We start from the raw sequence: 26,429 nt of genomic DNA, 5'->3' as shown, positions 1-26,429 counted from the left end.
TCAGAAATCAGAGATTCTATACTGGCACAAACATTTTCTAAATGTGTCTTCCAAAACTCCCCTCGCTGCTACACACCTCTTACTCTCACTACTTTATGGAGCTCCTGTTCTCAGCAATCTACATATCTCACTGAAAACAATGACTGAATCATGTTTATGCTAAATTTGCAACCAGTGTAACCTACTGTACCCATCACTGCCCAACAATCTCTCAAAAGGCAGGCACTCACACACCATCTTAGCTTTCTACAAGTTATTACCACCCACAGAATCATATACAAACACAGTACCTGCCCAGCACTCAAATCCGTCATCCATAGCTAAATGCAGAGATCCCTTAGATCAGAGGACAAAAACTTCTCTCTGTATATAAACCTAATAAATCAGCTGGACAAATCTTTATTCTTATGTTGTAGGCAAAACATGGAACAGCCCACCTTTAAGTATCAGAGCAAACTGCAACCCATTTGCCTTTAAAATACATTAACAGAATTTTTAACCAAATCATGGATCCAAACCAGAAAAAGTGGCATTGCTTTTCCCCATGTCCTATAACACCTACTGTGAACTTCTTTCACTATCAGATACATTAACTTCTCCCCATATATCACATATATCATTAACTTTCTGTTACTTCTCACCTTTGTTCTAGACATTTCCACGTTCTGCTAAAACCTATGTTCTAATAAACAGCATCTATACACTTTCACACCTTACTTAATTTGTAATTTCTTAATGTACTGACATTTTACTGCACTATATCTTTTGTTTGCTATATGCTGCCTTTAAATCCTTTCATAAAGTAACAGTTCTTACCAAAAATGTATTATGAGACCTATAACATTTTCTTACTACCAACTAGATAAGATGTTGATTAAGAGCTTCATCCTTTAATAATGGAACCTTCTTAATGACATGTATTATGTGTTTGGTAACCCTATTGTTTCTCATGTTTAACATGTGCAATTATTATCAAGAGCTTTCCTTCCCAGGCCTTCACGAAAAATGAAGTTTCCCAGTAAACAAATGTACATAAATAAATAATTTCCGCTACTAGGAACTATGATCAGGTAATATAAACACCCATCTTCCAATAAAATTCACTTTATGCTAAAATTCTTCATTTAGTTGTTCTGAAGCACTTTGCCCAGAGAATCACAGAGCTTAACAGGAGAAGATATATACCAAGGCACAATTTATGGACAATAGTTTGACCATGACACTGAAGAACATATTGATTTTAATTAGCATTTTTGTAACATATTATTGTATGCCTTCTTGAGCTTGCTAAGTCTGGATTTGTTTACATTCACAGAAAGGATAAAAGATGAAATAAAATGTAAACATTTGCATTTTTGTGACTACTTACAAAATCATCCCCAGGGTAACTGGTCAGGTACATTGTAACCATAAGTCTGGACGCCACATTGATTTCTGGCAATGTTTGCATAATGAACTCCTCTGTAACATCTTCAGTATACTTTGGTGGAGGTTTTCTCATTGTAGTTGGAGAGTTTGGCACCCAGGCATAAATGTCAAACTGTAATGAAAAACATGTATAAACTAAACATCTTAAATATCAAATTTAACTTCAGTTTTATAAAAGCACTTTTTATCTAAGATCTAAGTACATTCAAAGTAAAGCTAATGTAGTTCAATGTATAAAAAAATTTCAAATATATGAATGACTATATGGTTCCACTTTATAATCTCGAAATACTGAAATCTCGAATTTCAGCATCCCTAGACCATAAACTGGAATTTTTAAAATCTCGAAACTCCATAAACGTGAATCCAGAAATGTCGAATATGAATTTATGGTGTTCCGATATTGACGCTGGATGTAGTGTGTGCAGGACGCATCATGTAGTGTGTGGATTTAGCTGGTAGGTAAGGTAAGTGGGTATTTTGTTGGTTTTAGGTATGTGTTTGAGCGTGAGTGTGTTTTTGAAAGTTTTAAGTGTGGGTTAGTGTAGGCAGGTAAAAGTATGAGTGTTTAAGTGTTGAAAGTGGTGGTGTTCGTATATTTGTGATGTGTGTGTGCGAGGGTACTGTAGAGTGTGTATTGGTGAGTTTGCTGTATTTTTCTGTTTGGTGTGATCTCAGACTTAGTATATATAAGTAAGGGGGTGTGGGGGGCACAGCCCCCCCCCCACATGGGGGCTTGCCCCCCTGCTTATATGTAGTGTAGGTTTGTTGGTTTGTGATTTTGTGTGTGTGTGTTTTGTTTGTTAGTTTGTTGTAGTGTGGGTTGGATGATATATGTGTTGTGTGGTGTATGGTGTGTTTATGTTTGTGAGTTTGTGTTTCACAGTTTTGGGGATTCGGGATTTGGAACTTTCGGCTTTATGGTTTTGGGATACTGAAATTAGAGATTTCACTATTTTGAGATTATAAAGTGGAACCCTATACAAAGGCAGCCATAAGCCACTGTTCATATAATACATTCAGCTAGTAACATAACTCACAAAATGCCTCATATGGTAAATCCAAGTCTGCAAAGTGACCCAAAATAACCCAGACAAAATTAGTCAATTTCTTGGGCCACCAAGTGTGCGTAACACTAAATGGATGCATTGTGTCATCAACAATCACACAACAAAAGAAAATCTAATGTCTTAAGAGTGTCCACTGGGGCTCACAGTCAGTAAATTTGAGTTGACAGATCAGCCATCTAAAACACAGAATTCATAAAACTCAGACAGACAAAAAACCTGGTAGAAATTAGTTGATTAGTTACAGTTCAAAATCAATTTAGTTCCATAAAACTGGCAAAGTCTAACAAAGCATCCCAGGCACAGAGATAAGAGTACATTAATATCTAGTAATAGACATACTCAAGCACTCCTGGAAAAGCAGTCAAACTCAGCAGCATCTGAGAGCAAGAATGGGAAGCTGAAGCAAACTGCAACAGAACAGAGACCATCCTCCGTACAATGGTACCAAAGTTTCCAACACTGCAGCCAAACAACAGCTTAACTTCAACAAACTAAGTCACAAAGAAAGACAAGACAATCCCAAAGAATATGCACTTAAAATCCAAGCCAGGCAACAGCCCAAATGTAATCCAAAAGCACCCTAAAGAACAAATACTCAGTATCCAAATCAGGCAACAACACAAATGTAATCTAAAAATAACCCCAAAGAACAAATACTCTTGAGTCCAAGTCAAAGAATAGCAGAAATGTAATCCAGTGATTAATCCATTGGAAGCCAAATGCTGCCATCTTTGGGCACCAAGACCTGATGAAAATTTGGATTTATGATATTATGGCTCATGTTAAAGGTAAATTCCAGCACACAAAACTAAAAAGTAACCTTAGATTCAATAGCAGCTTCTGAATGAAGCAATTTATTCTTTACAACAAAGTTTGAAAGATAAGGCTTCTAGTACAAAATGCAATATTTGTGATAGCAATTTGAAGTACAGATTTAAGGTTATATAATACTTATTTTTAGACCTGTAATATTCCTGAGTTTGAGATCCACAACCTCTATTTGCTTACAGTGTGATTGAAAAAGACATTGCTGCAAGTTTGTCCCTGGAAAAAAACTGAGACCAGTGCACTTATCGGCTATCAAATGTTTCTTTTCTTCATTACCGTCAGATGCACACTGGGGATCAGAATAAAACTGCAGTTTGTCTTCAAAGTAAATGCTTTTGTGTATAGAATTTGCCTTAACAGCTACTGTGTCTACTACTGCAATCTCTCCCTCTCTCTTTCTGTTGTAATTTTCCAGTTTTCCGTTTCCAAAGTTTGTCTGAATTAGTTTTTGGGTAATGAAACTAATTCTAGCAATTTGGCATCTTAGTTAATCACAGAGACTCAGTTAGAAATGGGCAATTTGCAAGATTAATTTAGATTATGGTTTCTTCTTTAGCAACCAATTTGCTGAACTGAAGGAAGCTGGAAAACTGTTACAAGTCCTGCTAAAGAGCACCTCTGTTAGCTACTGCATTTTATATTATACAAATCGCAGTTTGTAAATGACAATTAATGGTACCTGCTGTTAACTGGTACACAGCAGCTGGATGTTTAAGAGTTCAATACTGCATTGCATTGGTCTAAACTTTTTTTCTGGGAAGCCAGTTATGCAAACAAACTGATTTTCTATATAAATAAGATTCTTTATTCAAATCTGCAATTTATGGAGTATGCACTATAAACTAATTGACAGACTGTGAAATGATCTAACATTATAAATTTTTGTTTATTCAAACATTTTTTTTAACCTCAAAAACTTTATTTCTTTAATATGCTTGCAACATTGCTCCTTCCATGCAGTATTAAACGTCATTCCCTGGGATTCACGAAGCTCTGTGCAAGAATAACACTATTCTTGCACGGAGCTGTTAGTGTCCATTTAGAACAGCAGCATGCCTTGCATATGCATGAAGGTGTGCTGCTGTTTAATCCAAACAGACAAGAACCATGAACGAGTGCAGGGGGGTGTGTCTGAGTAGTGCACTCAGAAAGCACCATACAGCACTTTCTAAGCCAGTATTTCAGTGTCCGCGAACACTGAAATCATAAAATGATCATTTCACTGTCCATGGACACCAAAATAAAAATGGCAATAAGAAAGCAATGCAGGGGGTGTGTTTCAGGTTCTGTGACACACCCCCTGCATTGCTAAAGTGCCGTATGGCACTTTTGCAACCTGCTAAAGCAGGAAATGTGTTGCAAATGCACACATAATGGAGTATAAATCCCCAAATGTGAAAAAGCACAAGCACAGCCCCACAAACATAGAAAGTTGATAGAGAACAGGTCATGCATTAGCATGAATTATGTAAGGGTAGAAGTCTGAAAGCAAATGTATGTCAACATTCCCTCTCAGCAGTTCATGTTAACAAAGGCACAAATGGTGGGGGGAATAAAACTCCTCACATACTTAGAAAGTTGATTGATAACAGGATATGTATTAGCAAGAGTCCCTGAAGGATAGAAGCCTAAAAGCCAAATCATTGCCAGTATTTCAGAATTACAGTCCAAAGTAGCTGTCAGAACACCACAATACACACCCATATACCCTAATAATATCATAATAATATATAGCTTTTTTTTCCAGTAGGCTAAAGTATGTTTAAGTGTAGCTAAGTGGGTGTGCACATTATGGCTGTCTGCTTAGCATAGCTTAAACATCCCATAGGAGCTAAATGCAAATAGACAGGTGAACTTTCCAAGCTGATGTAGTGTAATGGTCAGAGTTGCGGTTTTACATGCAGGCATTCACGGTTCAAGTCCTAATTTATTTTCCTATGTGAAAGTAGTGTTAAAATTATTTTAGTAAACTTAAATTATGTAGCAACCTTTCTTGTCAACCAGGGTAGTGTAGCAGTTCCAAAAGTGAAATGTCAGTGTAGAAAAGATGTGAAACCCCCATATAAACACAAGTCCCCCATTCTGTATAGTCACACAAGAATATAATTTAATGAAAGCACATAGGGGGATTCATGGAAGGTAAATGTAAAATTATAATGTGTATATAAATATTATTTTATAATAAAAATGTATAAATATAATATGCTTAAATGTGCCTTCATCACTCTGTATCCATCAGACCTTGTTCTGCCCAGCAACAAAATAGTCAACCCTACCAAGTCTTGACCCCAGGATGCTGTCCTCAACAATCACAGCAAAATGCCACTACACCATCCGAGCTGTGAAAAACTGTAATGCTTTAACAAACATATAATGTATTCTGGTCATTTAACATTAATGAAAACAAAAAACAACAATCTCAAGTGTAGTGTCAAACCCATGATCCTGGGCACTATAGTCAGAGTAATGTACCACTACACCATCTGAGCTACAGGAAATAATGTTTTTTTTTTCAAATATATCATGCAATAAAGGCATACAGCATTAGGGAAAAAGCTTTGTGGAACCAGTCATGTGTTGTTTATAGACACACACACACACACACACACACACACACACACACACACACACACACACACACACATATATATATATATATATATATATATATATATCTGATGAAACATATATATGAAAAAGTAGAGTCATAATATAGATATATACATATATAAAATTATAAAGGAAGGGGGAAAAAAATATATATATATATATATATATATATATATATATATATATATATATATATAAATATATAACATGCAGTGCAGTTATACCTCAGAACCATCTGTCTCAACCTGTTAGTGCAAGAAACTTGTACAAAGGCTAATGGGGGAATGAGCCACATATAGGGACATATTTCAGACATTGCTGTTACAAACTAAGACATTTGCTACAGCAAAAGGGTGCATTTCAGCAGACAATTACTGAAGAATATGAGGATGGAAACAGAAATGTTACGTCATTATTTACTGACATAAATCCTTGGATCATCACAGTGATTTACCAGACAAATACAAATAAATTGTGGAACTGAACAAAAGTATGGGCCAAACATCCGGACATTCTGTGAAAATCCTGGCAGTGGAGAAGTATGCTCAGAACCCCTTAGTGCAATGAATCCAGACCAAGCCTGACAAAGTGGGGGGACAAAGGCCTGAAAATAGGGACCTATCCAAAATACGTTAGTAGATAAGCTGAGAATGTTGATGTAGTAACACTGCACGTCCTAACATATATCGACTGAAATATCACAATTCCAGGACTCAATTGCTTCCCATTCGTTAGTGACATCAATCCTCACATCATCCCAAGGATGTGTCAGGAATACATACCAGTTATGGGGACCAGACCAAAGATAATGGCCAGACACCTGGACATCTTACAAATAGGGGGACATTACACAACAGTAGGGAAACTGCACTGAGCTACCCAGCAATGTCCAAACTCCAATCAGACTGACATAACACTACCCAAGTCCAGCTCTGGGGCTGTACACATGCATTAGCAAATATAACAGGCACTACAGGGATGTAACACTACTGGAAAATAGACATTGGTGTGAAAGTGCATATCCCTAAAAAATTGCACCACAGTCGCAGCAACATACCAGTAACCAAACTGAACACTACAGTAGAATGACTGTGTGAGCAACAAAATCCCGTTTGCCACTCACACATTACCCTTACATATACTGCCCCAAGTCACAGTGTAGTGGGAATCATGAGGTGTTCTGGGACATGTCATGGTCTGCATGTACAAACATATACAGGCAATAGGGAACCAGAAACTGGAGCATCATGCGTAGTCAGATAGAAAGGGCCCATGACACTCACATGTATCCCCTCCCTACACAGCCCAAAATAACATGTACACACTACAATGCTAAACAATCCTGACAGGCTTTTAACAATGGGCAGACATACACAGACCTCTCAAATGTACAGTTTCCCAGAGAATGTATAGGCACAGGACTCATATCTATGGCTGCTTCCTTGTTACATGTCTGGGGGTCCATGACATCTCTGGGATGGTAGCAGGAATGAATGCAATAAATAATGATACTACCTACCTCTGAACCTCTTAGTGCATGACATCTGGACAAAGCCTGATATAATTGGTGGACAGAGGCCCAAACACAGGGGTATATTGGACATATTGTTGTGATAAATTTAGACTGCTGCTGGTGTTACCGGCTTTGTTGTGACATATCTTTTTTGAGGGATATGAAGTCAGTAACATCAATGAATGTTAGCATTTATTGACTGCATTCTCCAAAGTATCCTACCATTTAGCCAAGGACAACAACTGTCTGGGGAACAGACCAAACATATGAGCCATGCATCTGGACAGGGTTTAGGCCTCTGAATAGTGTAAAGGTATGACCACAGTGATGTAACAGAATGGCAATCCCCTGACAGCTGCAAAACATGTCATCCAGCACATTATGAAGTGCAGTAAGACCAACATGACACTCCCCCCATCACCTCTGGGAAATTACCCATGTATATTCAAATATAGCATGCACTACAGGGATTGAACTGTAGTGAAAAGCAGAGAGTGGTGCAAAAATGTCCACCCAAAAAACATTTGCAACACAGTCACAGCAACATACCAGTACCCAAAATGAACTCTAGAATAAACCGACTGAACAAACATATCATGACTGCCAGTCACATACTACATCAACATATACTGGCTCAATTCACAGTGTACTGGGAATCCTGAGGTGTTACAGAACATTTCACAGTCAGCCCCTACAAGCATACAGACATGATAGACTGCCAGCAGCTGTGGCAGCATGCACAGTCAGATAGGTAAAGGATGTATGGCACTGAAATCTTCTACTCTCCCTACCCAGCCCAACAAACATCTACACACAACACTGCTGCACAATCTTGGCAGTCTGTTCACAATGGCCAGACAGACATAACTGTCATATGTACAGACGTCCACAGATTTATCATGGTGTGGAACCATAATCCTGGCCACCACTGCATACCATGACCAGGAGTCTGCCAGGCCATTGGCATGATAACTGGAGTGCAGTTGGTAATTAATGATGTACCATACCTCTGCACCTTGTAGTGCAGGACATCTGGACAACGCATGGTGTACTTGTGGGACAGGGGGCTGGAAAGAGGGACGTATCACACATAATGGTGTAACAAACTGAAACAGTAGCTGGTGTTACAAGTGTTGTTGTAACATAACACCCTTGAAGGATATGATGTTTGCAACACCAATGGATGTCAACAGTTACTGAATACAATCCTCACATTATCCTACCAACCTCACAAAAACAGATGTTGTCTGAGGAACAAACCAAGCATAACAAGCAAACTTCTGGCCAGTCTGTGGACAATATTCCAGTTGAGAGGTATGTCAGTGGCATATCACTGTCAGATGTCAAGTCACCCAGTAAATGCATGTCTAGACTAATCCTGTCAATCTAGCAACCCTCCATGTGTATAACAGGAATAATGACATACAATCTGTACCCAATTCTGGAGCTTTGTCTCCCATGTTGTTGGCCTGTCTCCACATGTCCTGTCCTGTGAGGTATTTCCACCTACTGTCTGTGAAGCTGTAGCCCCCACACCTCTATAATGTCCCCCGTACAGGCAAGGGAAATGGGCAAGGCCCATATGAAGGGCATCCCATATGTTGGAACTAGCAGCGGTGTCTAGGCCCACACCATAATACTATGTGGGCACCTAGATAGCTTTATGGCCTCAGCAATACCCGAAAGGACAACATTAATCCCCTCAAGGTAGTCTGAATGCCTGTGGTGGACAGCAGCAATACACAACTACCATCATAGGTGGAAATAATTGCAGGACAGGCCAAGAAGGAACAGGTGCCTCATTGGAAGCCATGTCACTGTGTTCTGCACAAGCAAATAAGGTCACAGGTGATGTACCCTAAGGCTGTCTTTGAGTGCAAACTGGAGACATCCACCAAGGCCAATCACTAGGCCTTCCAGATGTGTCTGCAATTCCAGAGGCAATACACATATCTGCTCTGTAGTGGTGTTCAATAACACCACATACACATATACCATGGATATTCGCAACCAGCTGCAGACAGGTGGAGTGTAAACATCACTCCCTGTTCCCCCATAGGTACACATGTGCATGTACAGCACCTGCCCCCCTCCACTCATGATCAGGAAGCAGGTCTTTAATGCACTCTCAAAGGCAACACATAGAGCTGTCCATAGGCCTGATACCATTCCTGGCTGCATCCAATATGAACACAGGCATGGGCTCTCAGACCCATTCTGCAGGGTAGTCAACCACAGCCTTGAGCACTGGTGTCATCTCATCTGCACAGAGGACAAACAGACAGTTGATAACAGGTTATGCATTAGCATAAATGTTCGGAAGGATAGAAGACTGAAACTGAAACTGTAATGTCATGACAGCAGTCCTCAATGACATGGCCGAAAACTCCAATACTCTCCATTTAATATAGTAATATAATATTAATATCCAATAGGTGATAAATAAAAATATACAGCTCAAATCCCCAAACCAAGATAGATAGTGATTAGAGTCCCGGCTTTACATGCAGAGGTACACGGTCAAGTAATACAACAGGCAATCCAAATTTACATGGGAAAGAAGTATTAAAAGTGCTATGTTCACATTAAAATATGTGGTAAGTTATTTTTGTCACCCAGGATAGTGTAGCTGGTGTAAAATGGATGTGTGAGTGCATATAACATGCGAAAACACCCATGTATACATGTGTCCCATACAGTATAGTTACACCCCTTGCTACTGTAATGAAAGCACATACAGCCATGTCATGTAAGGGAAATCATATATGCTTACTAAATGAAGTCATTAGTGTGGTATATTATAAGAATGAACTGTGGGCAATGGTTAGCAATGCTCAGCTATGCTTGGGAGGTTTAACAACACATTTCTGTTATCCTCGCCTCTCTCTCTCTGGGGTTTGTGTGTCCAAATTCACCTCCAAAGTCTGTACAAATGCACAGCTGTTGTTGTATAAGGAAATGGACAGCTATGGATCTTCTGTACACCTGTCTTTCACATCTGTAGCTATCTTCAATATTGTTCTTCCCTCTGCGTGCCCCTTTTCCACCACTTTCCTATCACCCCTTTCTCTTTTCTTTTAAAGAATTAGTGCAGGTGTAAGCATAAGTAAGCAGTTGTAAGTGGAAAAAAATTACCAGCCCTGCTAGTCTTGAACCCAGGGCCCTGTACACCATAGTCAGAGCAATGTACCACTACACCATTTGAGCTGTAGGATTTGCTTATGCTTTTTCCAACATATGCTCATTCAACAGTAGGGAAAAATTCTGTAGAATCAGTCAGGCCTCGTATTTATACATATATACATGTATATATGTATGGAGATGCATATATATGAACAAATATATACATAATATAAATAGTGATATACATATAAAATATACACACTCATATATATATATATATATATATATATATATATATATATATATATATAAAAAGAAACTATACATATATATAAAAAAAAAAAAATATATATATATATATATATATATGGGTCTACTGCTTTTCATCGAATACCACATATTTGAAAAAGAGCAGTAGACCGCTCAGTTACACAAAAGTGCACTTATTCGAAAGTGCACTTTCGTGAACTCAGCTTCTACGAATGGATCGCACCACAGTGGAGGACAGCAGGAAAACATGCTATGTCCTCCACTGTGGTGCAGTAGCTACAGACCTTAGGGTTAGGGCACGTGTCATGGTAAGTGGATAGCCCTACTAGATATCTCCTTACCATGACCCGTGCCCTAACCCTAAGGTCCGTGACTACCGCACCACAGTGTAGGACAGGCTATCCTCCACTGTGGTGCGGTAGTCACGGACCTTAGGGTTAGGGCACGAGTCATGGTAAGGGGATAGCCCTACTATCTATCCCCTGACCATGACCCTCGTCCTAACCCTAAGGTCAGTAACTACTGCACTAAACATCAGTAGTAGCCCATTCGCTGAAGCAGGTCTCACGAAAGTGTACTTTCAATTAAGTGCACTTTTGCAAAACCCAGGGTCTACTGTGTGAGTTCGAAGAAGTGTATTTTTGAACTTATACAGTAGACCCATATATATATATATATATATATATATATATATATATATATATATATATGTGTGTGTGTGTATATATGCTAATAACATGTAGCAAAGTTGTAACTCAGAACCATACCTACCAACCCCTTACCGCAAGAAATCTGGCAAACGGCTGTCCAAATGGGGGGGGCAGTGGGACAAAACTAGGGACATATTTCAAATATCGCTCCAGTTAACGTAGAATGTTGCCAGAGTGACAAGGTTTGTTTCAGCATACATGCTCTGAAGGATGTGAGTTCTGAAACTGAAATGTATGTCATCATTTACTGTCAGAAATCCTCAGATCCTCACAGTGATTTACCAGGGAAATAAAAATAATGCATCTGCGGAACAGACCAGAAATATGAGCAATAAACCTGGACATACTGTACCAACCCAGAGAGTCCCAAGGTAGGCTCAGAACCCCTTAGTGCAATGAACATGGGCCAGGCCTGAACAACTAGGAGGAGAAAGTCATGGAAATTGGGACATATCTGAAATACTGGAGTAGATAAGCTGACACATTTGCAGCTGAAACACCCTCATGTCTGTCCTTACATATATTGACTGAAATAGCACAAGTCTGACACTAAATTACCTTCCACTAGCTAGTGATTGAAATCCTCACATCAGCCCACTGATGTGTCAGAAATGCACAACACTTATGGGGGCCAGGCAACACTACGTCCTACAAATATCTGGATATAACATCACATTAGGGAAACTACACTCAACTGCTAACCATGTCGCCAAGCACTATCCAAACTACAGTCAGACTGACACAACATTAACCCAAATCTGCTAGGGGGGAATTACACATGTATTGGCAAATATATCAGGCACTACAGGGATGTAACAGCACTGAAAAACAGACACCAGTCTGAAAGTGTATACCCACAACCAATTCAACCACAGTCATCGTGACATACCAGTAAACCAAAGGAACAGTACAGTATAAGGACTGTGTGAACAAAAACATCTCAACATGTTTGGCACTCACACACTACCCCTACATATACTGGCCAACTTCACAGTGTAGTATGAGTGTGGTATGGGACATGTCTCAGTCTGCCCCACAAGCATTTACAACCACCAGACCACCAGAAACTGGATCAGCATACAAAGCCAGATAGAAAAGGACCCTCAGCACTTACATCTACCCCCTCCCTACACAAGCCAAATAACACAGGCACAGTACACTGCTACACAATCCTGATAGTCTGTCAACAATTTCCAGAAATACACTCAACTGTACAGAGTTGCACAGAATCTCCAGGCTGTCCACTCATATATAAGGCCTCCTACACATAACATATCTGACAGTCTGATATATCACTGGGATGATATCAGGAATGAAGTCACTATATAATATATCATACTTATCCACCTCTTACTGCATGACATCTAGACAAAGCCTGACATACTTGGGGCAGAGGCCCAAACACCTGAGAAAGTTGCTGGTGTAACAGGGTTTGTTATAACATATCTGTTCTGAGTGATATGACGTCAGAAACACACATGGATGTTAATTTACTGACTGTAATCCTCATATTATACTACTGAATTTCCAAGGTCACAAAATGTGTGAGTAACACACCAAGTATGAGTCCAAACTCTGGCCAGTCTGCTGATAGGGTCTATATTAGATGAACGAAAATTAATCTTAGCGAATGCTCACATGAGCAAAAATCCAGGAACTCAAAACTGCAATTATATATTCCAACTCTGAGATCGCACTACAGTGAAGAAAGGGCAAATATTCCCATCTTCACTGTACTACGATCTCACAATTGCAGTTTCCAGTTCCGCAATTTTCTCTCATGTGAGCGTTCGCTAAGATGAACTTTCATTCATCTAATATAGACCCCTGCGGATAGCCCTACAGTTTAGAGTTATGTCAACCACATAACACTGTCAGACTTGAAATCATGCAGAGCAGCCATATCCACACACATCCTGTCAAACTAGCATTACTTCAGCTGTATAACAGAAATACTTACGTTCTGTCACTATGTTTGGAACATTCTCCCACAGTTTTTCGGGCTGTCTCCACAGTGTTTGTTGTAAGAGGTATTTCTAACTACCCTCTGTGATGCTGTTTATCACACACCTTCAAGAAGTCCTCCTCAAAGGCAAGGAAAAGGGTAATGCCCACATGAAATACTCAGTTATAGGAGTATGTTTCCAAGCTATTGGGTATAAGAACGATACCACAGTTGTTCTACGTGTAATTAGCAAGTGGGGACTCCAATTGGTGCACAGGCCATCAGCTGCTCATGAGCATTACCTGCTAAAAGCAAGGTGCTGCCTATACAAAACAGATGTATATCTTACATCTTTCTCAGAGAGAAAGAGAGAGAGAGACAAACAGAGAGACAGACACACACACACACACACACACACACACACACACACACACACACACACACACACACACACACACACAAACACACACTAAAAGTGAAGGATTATGCCAACTGAACTGAAAAAAAAACAGGTATGTCAAACAATTAAGCATATAATGGAATGCAGTAGGGAGTATGTAAATGTGGGAAATAGGTTCATAGGTTCATACTAGGCTATCTGCCCTGGGGCAATTACAAGCCTAGCCCGATTTTGTTTGGCTTACGCCACCCCTTGATTTGAGTATACTGTGCCCTTTTTAAGGTTTAGTTTACTGTGCCTCTGTCTAATAGTGACACAGAAGTAATCCCCGGGACAAACCTACGATCCCCCATCCACTCATCAAGATTCTTCTTGAAGAGATTCAGTGAGGTGCTCTGCCTAACATGAACTGGAATTCTATTCCAGAGTGAAGGGAGCCTCTGGGTTATGAATCTGTCCCTCCAGCAAGTTCTATTTATTTCTGTGCTGAGGTTCAAGTCCCATGAGCATGTGGCTCTAAGGGATTTAGATTTACTGAGGTGGAGCATGTCCATTAATTCTGGATTGGACATAGCTTTATATGTCAGGCATAGATCACCTCGAAGTAGGTGGTATGCAACTGAGTAGAGTTGGAGTTTTTTTAACCGAGCAGCATATGGCATCTGCTTGAGTCCCTTGATCCTCCTGGTGAGGTACTTTTGGGGTCTTTCTAATTGCTGCAGGTGTCGGGTAAGGTACATACCAAAAGGGGCATTGTATTCTATGATGGGCTTGATGAGGGATGACTAAAGGGGCACGATTACCTCTCTTGATGTAGATGTGAATCCTTTCATGATGAGGTGGGCTATGTAGAAGGTCTTTCTAACCACTTTGGCAATGTGGTTGTCAAAGGAGAGATTGCTATCAACTTGGGTCCCCAGATCCCGAATTACTATCTCTGTACTTAATGGGTTACTGCCTATGTGGTAATTTGTGGGCACATTGTTTTTGCCAAAGGGTATGACTATACACTTTTTGGCATTTAGCTTTAGACCATGGCTCTGGCACCAGTTATCCATCTCTGTGAGACCTTTATGAAGGATGTTTGTGTCAGCTGGAGAGTCGATTATGGTGCCCAGTTTGCAGTCATCTGCGAAGTTGGTGAGCCATAGTCCTCCCACGTTGGCCTGTACCTCGGAAAAGTATATACCGAACAAGAGCGGTCCCAGGACAGAACCTTGTAGGACACCACTTGCGACCAGTTTCAAGTCTGACATGGCTCCAGCAACTCTCACTCTGTGGGTTCTGTCTTTGAGCCAGTTTGCGACCCATCTTGTGACATAGGGGTTTATATTTAAGCTGGACAGCTTATCTATGATGCCCGAGTGGGGTATTGTGTTAAATGCCTTTGCTAGGTCCAGATAGGCTGTGTGTACTACCTTCCCTTCATCTATGGCTTTGGTGACTGTTTCAAAGAATTCGACCAGGTTCAAAAGGCAGGATCTGCCCTTGACAAAGCCAAATTGGGTAGGATCTAGTGTCTGTAGGTCCCCAATGTCTTTGTTTATGAGCTCCATGATGATCCTCTCCATAGCCTTGCAGACTAAGCTAGTCAGGCTTATGGGGCGATAGTTTCCAGGGTCCGTAGAGGCTCCACCTTGTGGAGTGGGACCACTGTTGCTGTACGCCATTCTGTGGGCACATATCCTGTAGTGATGCTGAGATTGTACAGCTGTTTTATTTGAAGGATTAGTTCTTCTTGGAGTTCATGTATGATGCAACCCAGGACGCCATCTGGTCCCATGGAAGCAGTGTTTTTTGCTTTGGATAGGGCAGCCTTCATCTGAGCATCAGAGATGTTTGGGAGGCAGCCCTCTGCCGGGATAGATACTTGCTCTTTTGGGGGGGAAGGGGTGGAGAAGTTTGCACTGAACCTGTCTGCCAGGATATTGGCGATGTCTGTGGGTTCAGTGTATTTTTTGTCGTTTAGAATCAACTCAGAACAAGTCTGGGAGTTGCATCCCAGGTTCCTAACATAACTGAAAAAAGCCTTATGATTGTCTTTAGTGTCCTGTGCAATTTTTCTCTCGAAGGTGGCCTTGGAGGATTTTATGAGGGATCGTAATTTTTTGCTAGTACTGATCAGAGCTGCCTTCCCTATTAGGGATTTTGCTCTATCATGTAGTAGCTTCCTCCTTCTGTTGTACAGTTTATTTATGGCTGGGGTCCACCAGACTGGACGCCTGCCTTTGGATGATTGGGTCATGGTTTTATTTGGGATAGCATGATCCATGCATTCCTGGAGATGTCCGTAGAATGTGTTTATATAGGATTCTGCAGTTTGGGCCGTAGTTTCCACTGGCCCGGGGGCCTTGAAGGATTCCACTTCAGTTTTGAGAAGTGAGAAGTTCGCTTTTGAGAAGTTTTTCACTGTGATTTTCTGGGTTGGGGGTGGGGTCGGGATGTGGATATCCAGTGAAATTAACTTATGGTCTGATCTTACCAATGAGGGCTATACTTCTGGTAAGGAGCATAGAGTACCCATGTTAGTAATGATCAGGTCTAGTATGTTATCCCCTCTTGTGGGAGTGGTGACTAGTTGTTCCATGGCATTTGAGTTTATAATTTCCAGGAACCTTTGGGCTAAGGTGCTGGGGCTTGAGTAGTGCTCCCAGTCTATGTTTGGGTAGTTGAAGTCGCCCACTATAATGGTGTTCGGAGAGATATTCATGTTCTCCAATGTTTTCAGGAAAGCCGAGTGGGATTCCCGACTTTGAGAGGGTGGTCTGTAGGATGCTATAAACTGAAAAGCAGTCTTGCCCACTGTTAATTGCACATGGATGATCTCTGATACTTCGTGCAGTGCCACTAACCTGGAGGTGTGGATATCCTTGATAAATATGGAAACTCCCCCTCCTTTTGTGGTTCGGTCTGGATTTTGGGGCTGAAAAGCATGATATGAGGTATAACCTGGTAGTGCTGGAGTGCTCTCTGGAGCCTTGTACCAGGTTTCTGTCACTGCACAGATATCGATGTTCTCCATACTGAGGAGAGCTTTGAGTGTGTGCATCTTGAGGTTAAGACTTCTGGCATTTAGCAGCATTACCCTTAGTTTCTTGTTCCTTGTGCTGTCTATGGAGGTGGGTTTGACTTTTGAGCCTTGCCTAAAAAGGCACTATGGGGTTGGCAAGAGCCTTTGCCAATATCCGAAAGCCCAGTGGCGACAGGTGCAAGCCATCCCTAGCAAAGCAATGTGGCTTGTCGAGCATGTCATCCCGGGCTGACAGACACTGGATCCCCTTTGAATGACACCAAAATTTTAGCCAATTGTTAAAATCGATCATTTTGTCTTTGTACTGTGGCATCATTCTAGGTGAGGGTAACATGCTGCTCAAGGTCAGGGTCATACCGGCCTGGGCTACATGATCAGAGAGCTCCTCTGTCTCTTTTCATGTAGTCCAGGGAGGTACGTCTCAGGTCATTCACACCAGCATGTACAATGACCGAGTCATATTTGTATTTGCTTTGGAGTGACCTGAGTGCTTGCGTTATGTGACGGATCCTAGCGCCTGGCAGGCAGCTCACTGTGACCTTCTCTTTGTTCAGCCTGGTGAGCGGGACGTCAGTGTGTCTGACAATAGAGTCACCTATTACAAGAGTATCAGGTGTGTTATTCAGCCTTAAGGGCTGTGGCTGCTTGGCACACTGACTTTGTGGGCTATATGTTGTGTGTGTTTTGTTTTGGGGTAGCGTTTGCTTGGATGTCAGCTTTGGAGGTCTCTATTGCTTAGGTAGATTTTTATTTAGAGCCTCTAAGTATGTTTTTGTGTATTTATGTGTTTGGTTCGCTGATGTGGTGGGACTATGTGATACTGGAATTGTGTTTTGTGAAGTTACCTTCTCCTCCTGACTGGTTTCACCAGTTTTGAGATGAGAGAGCTCAGCCTCCAGTTTGGCTATATAGTTGCATCTCTCACATATATTTGGACCTGTTTGGAGGTAATATAAAATAGGAAGTTGAACAAATATTATGTCTCAACAACACTTGCCGTACTGATATATTGTTGATCAGAGCCTATGGCCATAGCATCTGTGTCTGTCTGCAGTGACATAGAAGACTGCTCAGGGCCCTTCATCCTCCCCAGGAAAGGATAGCTCACATATGACCACTATTGGAGTGTGTGTTGCACAGTACTGAATGTGACACTACTAGGCCAGCTACTGGGATGCTGCTGATATCCATATGTTAATTGTGAATACAAATATGATATACATGTTTGTCTCAGAAATGTGATGAACCTATACATGGTATTTGCATACTGAAATACTGTTGCAGCTGTGTGTATTGAACTGCATGTGATATACTGACCTCATACACTTCAACTGTCCAGTGTTATGCACACTGACCATATGTGTGCCTCATATTTGTAGTTATTTCATCAAGAGTTGTATGTCTGGCAAATAATTGGAAACCTGTGAACACTGACATTACAAAATCACCTTCTCTTTCTTTTGGTTGTTCCTGTTAGGGGTTGCCACAGCAGATCATCTGTCTCCATGTCTTCCAGTCCTCTGCATCTTGCTCTGTCACACCAACCACCTGCATGTCCTCTATCACCACATACATACACCTTATCTCAGGCCTTCCTCTTTTCCTCTTACCTGGCAGCCTCATCCTTTGCCAAATATACTAAGCATACCTCCTCATCACATGTCCACACCAACATAATCCTGCCATTCTCTGGTTTTGTCCCCAGGCTGTCCAACCTGGGCTGACCCCCTAACATACATATTCCTAATCCAGTCCACCCTTGTCACACCCAGTGCAAATCTTAACATCATTAACTCTGCTACGTCCAGCTCTTACTTGTACCTTTTTTTTCAGTGCCCGTGCCTCTAACCCATATGACATAGCTGGTCACACTACCCTCTTGTAGACCTTCCCTACCAAGTCTCTTACAAATCACTCCTGACACTCTTCTTCACCAACCACATCCTGCCTGTACTCTCTTCTCCACCTCTCACCCACACTCGCCATTCCTTTGAACTGTTGTTCCCAAGTATTTAAACCTATCCACCTTTGCAAACTGTACTCCCTGCATCATCACCATTCCTCTATCCTCCCTCCCATTCATATACATATATTCTGTCTTAGCCCTGCTATCATTCCTCCCCTCTCTAGACCATACCTCCACCTCTCATGGGTCTTCTCAACCTGTTCCCTACTCTCACAATGTCATCTGCAAACAGCACAATCTACGGGGATGCCTGTCTAATCATGTCTGTCAACCTGTCCATCACCACTGCAAATAAAAAACGGCTCATAGCTGATCCCTGATGTACACCCACCTTCACCTTAAATGCACCTGTCACTCCCAAATCAGAACTCACCACTGTCACACTAGCCTTGTACATATCCTGTAGCATTCTTACAGATTCCTCCAACACTCCTGACCTCCTCATACAATACCACAATTCCTCTCTCGGCATCCTTTCATATGCTGTCTCTAAGTCCACAAAGACACAACGCAACTGCTTCTGACCTTCTCTGTATGTCTCCATCAACACTCTCAGAGAAAACATTGCATCTATACTGATTTTTCGGGTCTATATTATAAGATTAATGATTGAAAACACCGAACAACATATGGGCAACATCATATGGTCGATGTCTTCAAACATCGACCTGATAAAAAGACAAAAAAAAAAAAAAAGTACCCTAATGGGTTTAAGCAGGGGGGGCAAGGCCCCCTGCACCCCCACACCCCTGCTACTTAAATATACCAACTCCGAGACCACACATTGCAGTAAACAGAAATCTCCCCTTATGGGGATTTCCATTTACACGCTCGAGATTCTGAGCGTTCAATATTCTTGTGTCGAAAATGTCAGATATGACATTGTCGGCCTTCGAGAATATAATATAGACCCGATTTTTTCTGGCATGAAACCATACTGCTGATCAGTAATCCTCACCTCTCTTCTTAACCTAGCTTCCACCACCCTTTACCATTACCTCATGCTGTGGCTGAGCTGTGATATCCCTCTGTAGTTACTACAGCTCTGCACACCACCCTTATTCTCATAATCAGTACCCAAACACATTCATCCACTCCTCACGCATCCTCTCACTTTCCAAGATTAAAGTAAACAATCCAGTTAAAAAGACCACTGCCATTTCTGCTAAACACCTCCATGCTTCCACAGGTATGTCATCTGGACCAATAGCCTAGCCATACTTAAACCTCTTCATAGCTATCCTTACTTCCTCTGTGATAATCTGCTGCACTTCCTGATTCACCATACCCACATCATCCAACCTTCTCTCTCTCTCTCTCTCTCTCTCTCTCATTCTGTTCATTCAACAGCCCATCAAAGTACTGTTTCCACCTGTTCAACACTCTCCTCGCTTGTGACTACATTTCCACCATTATCCTTTATCAGCCTTATTTGCTGCACATCCTTCCTAGTTATGTGCCTCTGTCTAGCCAATTGGTACAGGTCTTAGTCTCCATCCTCTGTGTCCAACCTTACATACAACTTTTCAGATGCCCCATCCTCGGCCTTTGCCACCAGTCTCTTTGCCATGCACCCCATCTCCTGATACTCCTGTCTACTTTCTTCATCTGTCTGACAATCCCACTTCTCCTTCGCCAACCTCTTTCTCTGTATACTCCCCTGTACTTCCTCATTCCACCACCAGGTCTCCTTGTCCTCCTTCCTCTTTGCAGATGTCACACCAAGCCCCATTCTACTCATCTCCATTACTATCTCAGATGTAGTTACCCAGATATTTGCTAACTCTTCACTGTCACTCACTACCTATGGTGGGAGGATGGCATAATGGTTAAGGTGTTTACCTGGCAAACACAAGGTGCAGGGTTTGAGTCTCACAAAGGATAATTGGCTAGGCTTACAATGGCTCGTGGCTCGCAAGGGCAGTTAGCTTAGTACTAATCTATGAAACTATGAACCTATTAACTCTTCCCTGAACTCAACCTCACAATCACCCTTTCTCAGTATCCATCATTTAATTCATGGTGCTGCCCTCACACTCCTCCCCCTCTTCTGGATCTCCAATGCCATCACACATACCAACATTCCATGCTGCCTAATGATACTTTCCCCTGAGACCACTTTACAATTTCCAATCCCCTTCAAACAGGCCCACCTGCATAGGAGATAATCCACCTGTGTGCATCTTCCTCCACTCTTGTATGTCACCCTATGCCCCTCGGTCTTGTAAACCTACATATTCACCACAGCCATATCCAACCTCTTTTGCATATTCCACCACCATCTCACCTTCTGCATTCCTTTGCTTAACACCATACCTACCCATCACTTCTGCATTCCCTCTGTTCCCTTCACCAAAATGCCCATTGAAATCTGCTCCAATCACCACTCTCTCACCCTTGGGTACACTCATCAGCACACCAAAGTAAGTCTGCCCCATCCATCACACAAGCAATTAGCAGAGCATATGCACTAACAACTGACATCATTACACCATCAATTCCCAGCCTCCTAAACATCACTTTACCCGACATTCTTATCACCTCCACAAACACTCTTGGCATAATGTTCCTTCAAGTTAACTCCTACACCAGTTCCCCTCCCATACCTACCATGATAGAACTATTTGTGCCCGACTCCGGTACACACAGTTGTACACCCCTTCCATCTGGTCTCTGGCACACACAGTATATCCACCTTTCCTCTGTCCATCATATCAGCTAACTTTGTCCCCATACCAGTCATACTCACAACATTAACAGTTCCTACCCTCACTACCACACTCCTAGCCTTTTTCCACTCTGCCTGCCATATGAGTGTCAGACATCCTCCAGGGTATGTCTGTGAATGCAAAGGCTACTGTACTATCAAATGATGTAGGTGTGTTACAGCAATATGAAAAAAAGTGTCAATAATCTTGGCCCATAGCCCACCATGTATGTGTGGTGTCCTCCAGATGTCCAGCCCTAACAGGTTGACATGAATGACTGAGCATCAAGAGTGTAATTACAGTGTGCCATACTGACATAGAACAGAAGAGTATAGCAGGTATTACCTGTCCATATGTAAGTATTGGTAGGTATACCTGGCTGCCACATAACAACTGACATGGTCAGGTAAATAAGCTGTACATGTTGTACACATGTGTAACCTTAGGTTCTGTGCATCCAACAGCGTTACACTTCTGCAGCTACTGGTTACTGCATTGCCCTGATACAGACATGGGTAGTATAATAAGCATGAGTACACAGACATGGGTAGTATAGTAAGCATGAGTACACAGACACGGGCAGTATAATAAGCATAAGTACACAGACATGGGTAGTATAATAAGCATGAGTACACAGACATGAGTAGTATAATAAGCATGAGTACACAGACATGGGTAGTATAATAAGCATGAGTACACAGACATTGGTAGTATAATAAGCATGAGTACACAGACATGGGTAGGATAATAAGCATGAGTACACAGACACGGGTAGTATAATAAGCATGAGTACACAGACATGGGTAGTATAATAAGCATGAGTACACAGACATGGGTAGTATAATAAGCATGAGTACACAGACATGGGTAGTATAATAAGCATGAGTACACAGATATGGGTATTATAATAAGCATGAGTACACAGACACAGGCAGTATAATAAGCTTGAGTACACAGACATGGGTAGTATAATAAGCAAGAGTACACAGTCAAGACACATACATACACAGTATTTATTCAAGCAAACTGCACCATACTGTTAACTTGATAAAGCTCGGTATTTACCAAGTGAAAGCACTCGTTTTATTTTGTTTGTCGTCACCTAGTAAAGGATTTACGAAGCTTGCTGGTTTACGCTTCCTAGCTGTGGATTTATCATTTTATTGGTCCTGTTCTTTTTCTACTTTGGTGATTTCAGCGTTTTGTTGTCTCTATGGCTGAGGAAGCTGAACTAGTTGACTTTGCTGACATCCCCCAGCTTTTGAGAGAAGACCGTGATGACAGCCCAGTAACTCGTTCGGAGTTTAATCAAGTTTTGGCTATGTTTACTCAACTCACCAATACTCTAAATACGATTAGAGATAGTTCTAATTCAGCGTTGCCTGGAAACCAGCAGCATGCTTTAGAGCAAAGAAGGAAGCGTGTACCTAACACGCTAACAGGAACGACATTTGCTACAGCCTTTGAACTTCCAGGTAACGCAGCATCTACTAAAGCTTCTAATCAGGAGCAAACAGTAAATACGCAAAGGCAACAAATGGATTCGTTGGATTTACAGCCTAAAGCTTTTAATTTCAACGTTTGGACTGGACGTCAATTTTCATTTAACCAAGGTACTTTAACTTCTAATAACATTCATAATATTGAAAACTATTTTGATGTTCTGAGAGACAAGCTTTATGCTTATAAGAGCAACCAGCTGGAAATTAACTATCTCAAAGAATGTGTGTCGGTTCAGCGTGTACCGAAAGGTTTGCGCTGTTACAAGTTCCCGAACAATGTTCAACCGGGTTCTTCATATTACAAAAAGCTATGTGAAATTTTTGATAGAGCTGGGTTAGAAGTTCTGAATGTCATGATAGCAGAATATGAGGCGAAAGCCGTTATTCTGCTAAATGAGCTTAATGTTTTGAATAATGCCTTGGTTAATGATGATAATTTTTTGGCTGTTAAAATTAACTATGACAATGTCTTTAAAGAAGTAGATCAGTTCTGTGTTAAAATCCTTAATCGTAAGATACACAAGCTTGAGAGGGATTTAATTGAATACAGGGAGGGTACAGCATATCAGCTCCCTGGTAAGCTACAAAGAGATAATAAGCAGTTGCAAGGTACTAACAACCAAGTCAACACATTTGATAATCAGGCTAACTCTTCTGTCCAAACTCTTCGTAGGAGTGAGAGATTAGCTGAAAAAGGAAGGAAGAACTCCTTCCAGGATTTTCAACAACCCCCCGACAGAAAGGGGGGAGGGGGTTGAGACACTATCAACAGGGATGGAACAACAGATACAAATAGAGGAAGACAATATTATGGTTGATAGGAACATTTTAGAAGAATGTTGCCACGAGGAGGGTGACAATTTTTCTATTATTAAAAAGGACAATTTTGTTATTTATAATTACACAGATCTGGACGTGAACCACTCTACTTTTGGATTGTTTACTAGGGGTTTCCAGTTTGTACCCTTACGTTCATTTAATTTAACCAATGCCCTTGCTGACCTGAATCTTTTTGTAAGACACTTAAACCTCACTCTATATTTCAAAGGGCAAACACATGTTAACAATGAACTCTCTAGAACCAGCACATTTAATCCTCCTACACATCCGTCTATCAAAGTGTTTGAAGAATTGGTAGAAAAAGACCTTAGGACCTTACATTCACAAGGTTCACACACACCTCCTATTAATTTGAACGCAGATGAGGTCCGTTTAGTTAACCATCTTAAGAAAGAAAATATCAGGGTTATGAAGCCTGATAAAGGTGGTGGTGTGGTTCTTATGTATAATTCTGATTATGACACCTATCTTTATGGAATGCTGCAAGACAGAACAGTACAAGATAATTTCCAGGAATTAGGCTAATTTGGCCATGTCTAAAATTAAATTTTTACTTACTGACCATTTATTGCAGGGTGTCATCAATAAAAGATTATTCAACTACTTGCACGTAAACAAACCTAGAACCCCAGTAATTTTTGGGATCCCAAAGGTCCATAAGGGATTAAACCCGTTGAAGTTTAGACCTTTTGTTTCCGGGGCGGGTAGTATAACAGAGCCACTTGGCAAATTTATTGACCATATAACAAAGAGTTTTGTTTCTTCTTTGGGTAATATTTGTAAAGATTCTTGGGATTTTCTCAAAGGTATCCAACCCCTCTTCTATCAGCCTGAATTGTTAATGATTACCATCGACATAGTGGAGCTGTTCCCTAGTATTCCTCACTCCATTGGTTTGGAATGGTTTAATGAGGTATTAACAAATGAAGCCCATTTAGGGAACAGGGTTACCAGCTTGATAGTGGAGTTTATGGAAACAGTATTAGAGAACAACTTTATCCACTTCAAAGGAGAACTTTACAGACAAAAGAAGGGGGGTAGCCATGGGTGCCTCTTGTGCTTCCCTCTACGCCAGTGTAATACTGCACAGATGGGAACAGAAGTTTATTTTTTCAACTACTTGGGTCCAGCATATAACACATTACAAGAGGTACCTGGACGACATCTGCATTTTATGGAATGGTACCCTGAATCAGTTTTATGATTTTTTCAACTATCTCAATTCCATCACCCCCTTTTTATCTTTCACACACAATGTCAGTGAAAATGTGCTACATTACCTTGATGTAACCCTGTATAAGGATAATTCTAATTGTACTTTTCATTCTAAGCTTTTTAGGAAACCAACTTTTTCCAATTCATACTTACACTTTGATAGTGGACACCCTTTTTACCAAAAGAAAGGTATTATTAATGGACAGTTTATTGATGCTTCCAGGATGTGTAGTACACTTGCTGATTTCTTGATTGAAATTGACTTGTTGAAATCATTATTTCTTGAGAGAGGATATTCTAACTCTTTGTGACTAGTTTAGCACAAGAAATTATTGACAACAGAGACAATAGATATCCACCTCTGTTGGGTAAGGGGTTTCCACAAGTATCCGAGGTCAGTACCGGGGGAAATATTGAACAGTCCAGTCGCTTTATTTATACTTACTCTCTCAGTTCCCTGGATATTGAAAGTGTGGTACGTAGGCACTGGCCGGTTCTCACTCTCCATGATGAACTGAACAAACTGGTGCAACCACACCCTAATTTTGTAAGGAAAAGAGGTGTCAACCTTAAGGAATTGTTTGAAAAGAAGCGTACTTCAGGATCAACATCAAACCATTCTAGGTTGGGCACCTTTAAATGTGGTGCCTGCAAGCAGTGTAATGTTATTGCAAATGACTCAACCATTTATATTCCATCGAGAAAATTCCTTTTCAGTTCTAGTAGTCACTCTAATTGTGGAACAAAAGGGTTGGTTTATTTAGGATTATGCACTTTTTGCTCCAGTTTCTATGTAGGAAAAACTGAGAGGCCTCTAAGAAAGAGAATTTACGAGCATCTTTATGACATTTCTAGGGAAAGGGAAACTAATGCTTTTTACAAGCATTCAATTATTTGCCCTAGATGGAGCTTAAGTTTATGGTGCTAGAACATGTGACACCAGATGCCAGAGGAGGTGACTGGGAGACAACTTTAGAGTATAGAGAACTCCTATGGCAACTTAGACGTGATGCTGGGAAACCACCTGGCCTTAATGACAACGTAAATATTATCAGTGTGCTTAGGTTGAGGATGGCCTGGTTATAGTGCCGCTTACAGTAGTTATCCATCAGATTGTAATGTGGCCATATTACAATATTGCACACTTGTCCCTGTTTTGTTCATATCGAGTTTTACAATGTAGATGCATCATTACAATGTACCATGACGCTGGTGAATATTATACATTATATATATTTTTATATATACATAAATATTATATTATATATAT

The 26,429-nt window shown here is 40.9% G+C and overlaps 1 protein-coding gene across 1 annotated transcript in view; it reads right to left on the bottom strand.

Moving 5' to 3' along the window:
• The window catches only part of LOC122804754 (polyunsaturated fatty acid lipoxygenase ALOX8-like), a 730,466-nt gene that overhangs the window by 176,127 nt on the left and 527,910 nt on the right, over window positions 1-26,429 (bottom strand). Inside the window, exon 9 of the mRNA XM_044074818.1 lies at window positions 1,370-1,540. Coding sequence (XP_043930753.1) covers window positions 1,370-1,540 — 171 coding nt within the window. The remainder of the gene's footprint in view (window positions 1-1,369; window positions 1,541-26,429) is intronic.

Source organism: Protopterus annectens, chromosome 6.part0 (genome assembly GCF_019279795.1).
Source record: "Protopterus annectens isolate FY-2018-M chromosome 6.part0, PAN1.0, whole genome shotgun sequence".
NCBI lineage: Eukaryota > Metazoa > Chordata > Ceratodontiformes > Protopteridae > Protopterus > Protopterus annectens.
The sequence above is the reverse complement of the archived record's forward strand: the minus strand, read 5'-3'. Positions and strand labels throughout refer to the sequence as shown.